We start from the raw sequence: 10,041 nt of genomic DNA, 5'->3' as shown, positions 1-10,041 counted from the left end.
GCATTCACTTCCCTTGGACCCTCAACTTCAAAATAGAAAAACAAGATCCTCTCTTTTGTACTTCTTTTTCTTTCTAGAATTTTGACCATCAACTTGGAATTAGGAACCAAGTCTTTCTAAAGACTCCACTTGCTTTTATTGAGTTGGTTCTCAGTCCCTTCTCCACTTCTCTCAATGTCAGTGCCTCACTTCTATTCTATCCTAAAAAAAAGCCACAGTTCCATAGTGACACTGAAAAATAAAAATACTCAAAACACATAATAATATCAACACACATTAGACACTCACTTTTGCTATAATTTTTAACTGTGTAAAAACAAAAGTTAATTTTTAGTTTGTGACATAAAAAAAACTTTTACAAAAGTGAGTCTCTGATGTGTGCCGAGGTTGCGTTAGAGTTTGAGTACCACTCCCCTTGACCGACTTAAGTTGAGTCTTGGCCACCAAGAAACAGCTCCAAAACCATACCTAAAAAACGTGCTCCACCACTATACTCCACCATTATTTCTAATAAAAATGACTTAAATTAACTTGCACACTGCGCTTACTTGCTCACCACTTGTCACGCAACTTCCCTCAAATTCTCACCTCCTTATAAACCCCCACAATACACACACCTTTTCCACTCAACTCAAACAAATCAAAAACACAATAAACATTCACCACCACACCAATCCCAAAACCAAAACAAAACCTCTCTTTTCCAATTTCAAGTTTTCACATTCTCTTCTCTCAGTTTCAGAATCAGATCACAGAAATTAATTAAGTAATGGCTATGGAAGCCCTCAACTCACCCACCACCACCGCCCCATCCTTCACGTTCAACGACCACCCAACCCTCCGTCACCCGGCGGAGCCGTGGGCAAAACGGAAACGCTCCAAGCGATCTCGTTCATGCTCCGAGGAAGAGTACCTCGCTCTCTGCCTCATCATGCTCGCTCGCGGCGGCGCCGCCACCACCACTGCCACCCCTCCGCTGCAACCGGCAACCGCTCCTTCCGGTTCCTCCAGGCTCAGCTACAAGTGCTCCGTGTGCGACAAGGCCTTCCCTTCCTACCAAGCGCTCGGCGGACACAAGGCCAGCCACCGCAAACACTCCGGCGGCGGGGGTGAAGATCATTCCGCTGGCGCCACCTCCTCTGCCGTTGCCACCACCACAAGTTCTGCTAACACCGGAAGTGGAGGTAAGGCTCATGAGTGTTCCATCTGCCACAAATCCTTCCCCACCGGCCAGGCCTTAGGAGGACACAAGCGTTGCCACTATGAAGGTGGTGGTGGGAGCAGCAGCGCTACCGCGTCAGAAGGTGTTGGATCCACCCACACCGTGAGCCACAGCCACCACCGTGACTTCGATCTGAACATACCCGCTCTGCCGGAGTTTCCAAGCACCAAGGCCGGAGAAGACGAGGTTGAGAGCCCTCACCCTGTGATGAAGAAGAAGCAACGTGTTTTCATGATACCCAAGATCGAAATCCCTCAACTCCATTGAATGACGAAGGTTCAAAGCCTCTTTCACACCTAGGGCATTGAAATGTGTGACGTCGAATTCCAATATCGGACTCGCAAACTGAAAATCAAACATAGCCTTCATTATTGAAAGCCCCATTTTAGGAATTTTTTTTCCTTTTTGATTATTGAGAAAATTTTGTGATGTTTTTTTTTTTTAATTTGTAAATATAGTAGAAACGTATGACTTAGGAGTATTTTGAAGTCTTCTCTCTGACTTCACTTTGCGTTTAATGTAGTTTTGAAAGTGGGAATTCAATTTATTTATTTCATTGAATGTGGAATTTATGGGTTTGGCTTGCTTTACGCGTGCGTGGTGCGAAGAATGAGTGAATGATTGATGTTTATGATGTTGTGTCTAGAATGGTGGAGAAATGGCTTTAATGAAACGGTAGAGCAGCGTGGTGAGTGCGGCAAGGTTCTGGAGTGGTGGCAGTGTCTGTTTCAGTTCACTTGAGCGCATTGTTTTGTTCCCTCTGTCGGTTAAAGTTGACGGTTTTTACTGGTGGATATGGAGCACTAACAACTACTCCCTCCGTTTATAAAACTTAATATAAAAAATTACGCTTATTAATAAAACATTAAATGTATCTAATTAGTGTGTTGGTTTTTTAAAAATGCATACATTCTTCTATATTTACCCTTTGTAATTTTCTCTCACTAATAAATAATAAGTGGTAATTAAAACTTTGGAATTGAAAACACACCATTAGTGTAAGGGTTATATATAGAAGAGTAAAATATTTTTTGCTAGATTATTGTTAAAGGTCTTATATTTAGGAACTAGAAAATTTTAAAACTAGGTCTTATAATTAGGAACGGAGGGAGTAACAACTATTAGTCTAATAAGGATTTCATGTACCCCTTTTTCTAGTGAAGATACTTAAATTCAGAAGTAGAAGAGAAATGTGTATTACAACTAGTATATAATTGAATTTTTTAGATATCTAGTTCATGATTCAATTAGTAAAGAGATAGTGATCCTATATTAAATTACATTCCTGAGATCACGACCGACTTGTGAATATCTATTTTAACTGCCGACTAAATCACCATCATGTGGGCGTACTTAGTTGGGTTGGACCTTTTTCATTTGACGGATATGTGCGATTTGGGTGGCCACAGGAAATCCAGACGATCAAGGAAACCATGACGGTCCACTAGCTGAGTTAATGGGAAAACACAATCATCTCAAGCCATAAAAAAATTGTTCACCTTTTGCTTTGAAGTGAAAGCTAAAATGCGTTAACACTAGCACCAACCCTATGGGAATTCAAACAAATCTAGATTTCATGGTGGAAACAAAGTTGTTAGAGATTAACCATTCATATGTTTTTTACTTAACAACTTAAGCTTTTAGCATATTGGTATGTGACATGGTATCAATAACAAGCTTGATATTGGGAACAACTGTTGTGGATCCAACTCCGCGATGGGTTTTCGATCCCTTCTCCCATAAAGACTAAACATTTCTTTCCCTCTGCCTCTTCGCCCATTTTCATTCCCTAACAATGTCTCTCTAGAACAATGGTGATATTCCTACGACGCTTGGCGACACCAATGCCTTCTCCAATAGTGCAAGACCATCATCCTTCTCTCCCCCTTCCTCTACTCATGGCGGTGCAAAGTTTGTTTCGAACCCTCTTTCATGCGATGGTGGAAGGCTATGTCATTCTCCCCATGGCAACGCAAGCTTCATTGCAGAGATGGCTTTTCCGTGATAGTGATGCAAGGCCGCGCCTCTTCCCATGGGTTTCAGAGACTACAACTCCAACAACCACCGACATCTACCCTATCCCGTTATGTTTCTCTAGGATCTCTACTATGGTGTCTCAAATCTTGAAAAAGAAGGTTGTTGTCTTTATGTTGGCGATAGAGATTCCATGTCTCTGGACTGTATTGATTTTGATGGCAACCCTTTGGTTTCTCCTCTTCTCTAATGGAAATGACAAAGCTCTTTGAATATATTTTTAAGAGTATATTTGTAACAAGCTTAAAGCTAAGTTAGCATAGGTTTGAGGGGAGTGTTAGAATATGAAAAACGATATTCTATAATATTTTGATCATATCTTTTTTTTTTGTAAGCATTTTGGTCATATCTTAGAGTGTTTTATCATATCTTGATCTTATTTTAGGTAATTTAGATTATTACTTAGATTGATTTGTTTCCTTATTTAATTAGGATTAGGAGTGTACTCATTACTAATTAAAATATGTGTATGTACGTACTTTATCTTCAAATCAATAAATCAATTGCTTACAACATAAACTCTAGTGCATTTTCCGCTTTCCTTCTCTTCTCTCTTCTTCTTCTCCATCATTTTTTTTTGCATTGCTTCTCTTAAATTGATTCATGACATGGTACCATACTAATTGGTCTAGAGTTCAACCATTGTGGCCCCAATTCTTCTAATGAAAAGTTGATTTTTCAGCACATGTTAAGTAGATCTTTGCATTGTTCACGTTTCAAGCCTAAGTGACTCTTGTGTGAAGGTCAGAAAGTGCGTGTTAGAAGTATGATCATTCAGATGTCATTACCTAATAACTTAAACTTTTGAAATAATTGATTTTTGATGAGACAACCAAAAAGTGCAAAAAAAATTCAAAATAAGCATAAATATGTGATTGTGGCAATTTGAAACCGCAATAAATTTTGTGTATCCATATATGAAATTTGTTGGATTTTGAACTGCCCGAAAATCTAGATGTTCTTTCATGGTTCAACTAGCGCAACCCTTGATTCATTTATATAAAAATGCAACAAGAGGAAATGAATTTTAAGAGAAGAAACGAATAAAAATCGAGCTATACAAGAAGATAAGGGAAGAATAGAATAGAATTGAAATGTAAAGGTACAATGAAACATGATAAAAGACATGTTTAATTTCAGTAACTTGATATGTCTGGAGATGTTACAAGTAATCTCTCAAATCGTCCATCCAATTTATTGTTTTAGACGAATAAATTAAATAACTGCCAGCTTTGCAAAATTGACACATGTATGTGACTTCTTACTGTTAGAACCAGAAGGTTCTCTAGAGAGAGAGAAAACTAGAAAGAGATAAGTCTTGAGAGAAAAGATGATTAATTGTTTATTAATTGCTCTCACAAACTCAGTTACATTGTGTACTATATATAGCACTCATTAACTATACACTAGTTAATCCTCCTGAGCCTAACTAACTATATGAATTACACTTGCTTCAACACACCTCCCTAATTCATACTAGCTAAACTAACAATTCCAAGCTGCACCTTCAACTTTACAAAAGTGTCCCTCTTCAAGGGCTTTGTGAGTATATCTGCAAGTTGTTCCTCAGACTTGCAAAACTCTAACTTCAAGTTCTTCTTGTCTACTTGATCTCTCAGAAAATGATACCTGGTCTCAATGTGTTTACTACGACCATGAGACACAGGGTTCTTGGCTAGATTGATTGCTGACTTATTGTCCACTAGCAGTAGCATAGGATCTTCAGTGTGCATTCCCATTTCCTTGAGCAATGACTGCAACCATAAAGCTTGACATCCACCCATGCAAGCTGCTATGTACTCAGCTTCACATGATGACAAGGCTACAACTTGTTGCTTCTTTGAACTCCAACTCACTGATGCATCCCCATATCTGAACAAATAACCAGTGGTGCTTTTTCTATCACTTTTATCCCCACACCAGTCAGCATCTGTGTAGCCATACACAACTTTTAACTCCTTATTCTTCTCAGCTGGGAACAAAATCCCATGATCCATGGTTCCCTTCAAGTATCTAAGCAACCTCTTTACTGCCAGCATATGAGAATGTTTAGGATCCTCCATGAATCTGCTGACTAAGCCAACACCATAGGCTATGTCAGGCCTGGAGTTGCAAATGTACCTCAGAGAGCCTATCATCTGCCTGTAGAGAGTTGAATCAACAACTTGATCTTCAGGGACTCCTGTGCTCAACAAATTTCCAGTTTCAACAGGAGTTGAAGCCGGATTACATTCAAGCATATTGAACCTTCTAAGTACATCAGTAATGTACTTTTTCTGATGCATTAGAATCCCATCATCACTTCTGAAAAACTCAATCCCTAAGAAATATGAAAGGGACCCCAAATCTGACATTTCAAACTCCAATTTCAATTTTCCTTTGAAATCCTCAATCTCATCATCCTTGCTGCCAGTTATCAGTAGGTCATCTACATATAGGCATATGATCATCAAAGAATCCAGGGAGTTACCTTTAATGTAGATACCATGCTCACTTTTGCATCTATTAAATCCAAGCTGCAAGAGAAAGCCATCTATCCTCTTGTTCCAAGCTCTGGGAGCTTGCTTTAATCCATAGAGTGCCTTATGCAATCTGTACACCTTCTTTTCTTGGTTAGAAACTTCAAATCCAGGTGGCTGAGATACAAACACTTCCTCATCCAGTGGACCATTCAAGAATGCAGATTTAACGTCCATCTGGTATAGAGACCATTTCTGAGAACTTGCAATTGCAATAACTAGCCTTACTGTCTCTATCCTTGCCACAGGAGCAAAAACCTCATCAAAATCCAGCCCTGGTCTTTGCAAGAAACCTTTGGCCACTAGCCTGGCTTTGTACTTAGCCACTGTCCCATCTGGCTTCAATTTCACTTTATAAACCCACTATACTGAGATAGCTTTCTTCCCAGTGGGTAATGAAGTGAGTTCCCATGTGCCATTCTTCTCAAAGGATCTGATTTCCTCCTTCATAGCTTCAATCCAGTGAGGTTCCTTAGTTGCCTTCTCAAAAGTCACTGGTTCCATTTCAGCTAAGAGAGCCATGTGCACAAAATCACCTTCAGATGTGATTGTGGAATCAGGGAACACCTCATAATCCCTCAATCTAGCTGGAAATTGTCTTTCCCTTTGAGGTCTCTGAGTTACAGTAGTAGTGGCAGTACCTTCACCACTTGTAATTTCCTGACCACTGTCAAAGTCTAGATAAGAGACTTTCCTTGAAGCTGTTGTATCTGAGCTCCAATCCCATTGTTGAGACTCATCAAACCTCAAGTCTCTACTAAATGAACTGCTACCAGTTGCAGGGTCAAACACCTTATAAGCACCTGTTGAATGATATCCTAGGAGAATCAATCTTTCACCCTTATCATCCAACTTCTTCCTCTTATTATCAGGGACATGCTTATAGCAAATTGAGCCAAACACCCTAAAGTGCTTCACACTTGGCTTGTTTCCTGACCATGCCTCCTCTGGTGTCATGTTCTTCAGCCTTTTTGTACTGCACCTGTTCAGAATGTAGGCTGCAGTAGCCACTGCTTCACCCCAAAACTTCTTGGGAAGCTTTTTAGTCTTCAGCATACTCCTAGCCATATTGAGAATGGTTCTGTTGACTCTTTCAGCAGTTCCATTATGCTGAGGAGTGTATGGGGCAATCACCTCATGTGTGATGCCTTCCTTTTCACAGAAATCAGAAAACTCATGTGAAACATACTCCCCTCCTCCATCACTTCTCAGCAGCTTCAGCTTCTCACCACATTGTTTCTCAACAAGTCTCTTGAAGCTTCTGAATTTTCCAAAGACTTCACTCTTTTTCTGAATGAGATACACCCATAACTTCCTTGTGAAATCATCCTTGAAAGTCACAAAGTATCTATTCCCTCCAATAGATTGAACCTCAAAAGGTCCACACACATCACTATATACAACTTCTAATGGTTTAGTAGTTCTAGTTGGTATATGTGAAACAAAAGAGTTTCTGGACTGCTTACTTGTCATGCATTCATCACACAATTAAGTTGGTGATTTGATGTGAGGTAGTCCAGTCACCAATCCTTCCTTGCTCATCTGTTCCAAGCTCCTGAAGTTGAGGTGACCCAATCTGTGATGCCACTTCCATGATTCATCAGCCACTGCCTCCAAACACTTGTGATCTTTGATGTGAAGGGGAACCTTGAATGTCTTGTTCTGTGAGAGTGGTGCTTTGAGAATCAGAACCCGCTTCTTGTTGAAAACCTTTAGCATTCTGTCCTCTAACCTCATCCTGTACCCTTTGTCAAGTAGCTGGCCTAGGCTGAGAAGATTGTTCTTCATCTTAGGCACATACAAGACATTTGCAATGTAGGAAGTTTTTCCATTCTGCCTCTGGAACATCACCCTCCCAATTCCTTCTGCACGAATGAAGCTATCATCCGCAAATTTCACCCTTGTCTTCACAGAATCATCGATGGATACAAACCACTCCTTGTGTCCAGTCATATGATTGGAGCACCCTGTGTCAAGATACCAGTTGTTGGAAGCATTCTGGTCATTCTTGGTAGTCACCATTAGCACCTTGCTCTCAGATTCTTCAGTGTTCAAATCTGGATTTTCACACCTTGCTAACAACAGAACCTCATCAGAATCTGAATCATCATCTTTGGCTAATCTGGCTTCCTCTTCCTTGCCTCGGGTAGCCTTCTTTTGCTTGCATTCTGAAGCAAAATGCCCCCAATTTCTGCATTTGAAACACTGGATCTTGCTCTTATCCTTCTTCTGTTTCCCATTGTTCTGGTTTCCACCTTTCTTGGCATGACTTGAATCAGAATTTGACTTCTGAGATCTTTGCTCTTGTGAGCTTGATCCTCCACCATCATTCCTCTTATCCCCAGACCATTTTCCCTTGTCTTTCTTCTTATCATTCTGCCCAGAATTATTTTTTCCTCTCCATTGAGCACTCAAAGCTTGTTCAGATTCCCTATCACCTGATCTCTCCTTGAATCTTTGTTCATGTGCCTCTAAGGATCCTTGTAACTCATCGATCTTGAGAGTTTCAGTGTCCTTAGATTCCTCTATTGCTACTACTACATGATCAAATTTGGGAGTAAGGGTTCTGAGTACCTTTTCAACAATTCCTTGATCTGGCATGCTCTCACCATAGGTCTTCATTTGGTTGGTCAAGCTTCTGATTCTGGTGAAGTATTCTGCAATAGATTCTTGCTCCTCCATCTGAAGCAGTTCATATTGCCTCCTCATCGTCTGGAGTCTAACTTTCTTCACCTTTGCCAACCCAGAATGACTTTTCTCCAATATCTCCCATGCTTCTTTTGAAGATTTTGCCTTTGAGATCTTCTCAAAATTTGCAGCATCAACGCACTGATGAATCAAGAAAGTTGCCTTGCAATCCTTCTTCTTGGCTTCACTGTGTGCAGATTTCTGGGTTTCAGAAGAAGATTCAGTGATTTTTTCAAACCCAGATTCAACAACCTCAAGGCACTCTTGGAATCCGAAAATTGCTTTCATCTGGACACTCCAATGCTCATAATTCTTCCCATCGAGAGTAGGAAGATTCATCGGAAGCGAATTCGATCTTGACATTTCCCTTTGTTCTTCGATTCTTCTTGAATTCTCTTCAATTCTCTCAACCCGTTGATCTCTGCCTTGAGCTCCGCCACTGGAACTCCTTGCGCCGCCGCAGCACCACCTTGCACCGCCCTGGGCACCACCACAGGCTCCTGATCGATGAGCTCTTGATACCACTGTTAGAACCAGAAGGTTCTCTAGAGAGAGAGAGAGAGAGAGAAAACTAGAAAGAGATAAGTCTTGAGAGAAAAGATGATTAATTGTTTATTAATTGCTCTCACAAACTCAGTTACATTGTGTACTATATATAACACTCATTAACTATACACTAGTTAATCCTCCTGAGCCTAACTAACTATATGAATTACACTTGCTTCAACACTTACTTCTACTTTTTTTCCCCAAAGGACTTCTTACTAAAGATCCTACTATTTGTCATACTTCTTTGGCACCTTAGTTACTAACTTCTTTCTTAAGAATTAAGATCCTACTATTTGTCACACTTATTTAAACACATAATCCTAGTTAATCAAGAGTTTAATTTCTATTCACCGACGGTGTAAAGTTTTTTTACACCGTCAACCAATCAGATTTTAAGGATGTGAGAAAATCTCTCTTTTTATTCAATTTCATTAATTGACGTGACACATCATTGAAATCTGATTGGTTGACGGTGTAAAAAAAACTTTACACCGTCGATGCATCATTCTTTTTCTCTTAATCAATAACTGACTACAACGATATATGTACTACTACCTCAAAATGTCACAATCTTCAATCTAAAATGTGCTCAATTAGTGTTGAAGTCCTTATCCAACCGAATCCCCATTGAATCCTCATTGATTTAACCTCTACTAATTAACTAAAACCTTGTAAATATAATAAATCTTCAAATTATCCATGCCCAAATAAAAGTGGGGCAAATAATTTTTCTATTCACTAGCTGAAAAAGTTGTACAAGTGCTAGTATATTTTTACACCCAGGTACGATTCAGACTTTTGACTCGATATCTTTTGGGCATATAATTATTATGTGTTAAGTTTCATTAATATAACGAAGAAAATTATTATTCAGACCCCCCACAACTATTTAGACCCCTCAAAAAGTGCAAAAATACTAAACTATCCTTAATGTGTAAAGTGCGTGAGTCAGACACTTCTAGAGTGCATTTAATTGCAGAAAAAATTTAAAACGACAGAATCAACTCCCTAAAGTTTGAAATTGTAAAA

The 10,041-nt window shown here is 39.6% G+C and overlaps 1 protein-coding gene across 1 annotated transcript; it reads left to right on the top strand.

The window, feature by feature from the left end:
• The first annotated feature begins 616 nt into the window (after nt 1-616).
• On the top strand, nt 617-1,783 carry LOC130720757 (zinc finger protein ZAT10-like). The gene has a single exon (XM_057571450.1). It carries the CDS (start codon nt 770-772, stop codon nt 1,487-1,489), a length of 720 nt encoding a protein of 239 aa, XP_057427433.1. The 5' UTR covers nt 617-769; the 3' UTR covers nt 1,490-1,783.
• The last annotated feature ends 8,258 nt before the right edge of the window (nt 1,784-10,041 follow it).

This window comes from Lotus japonicus, chromosome 5 (assembly GCF_012489685.1).
Source record: "Lotus japonicus ecotype B-129 chromosome 5, LjGifu_v1.2".
In the NCBI taxonomy this organism is placed as follows: Eukaryota; Viridiplantae; Streptophyta; class Magnoliopsida; order Fabales; family Fabaceae; genus Lotus; species Lotus japonicus.
Note: the sequence above shows the minus strand (reverse complement) of the source record. Positions and strands in the feature narration are given on the sequence as shown.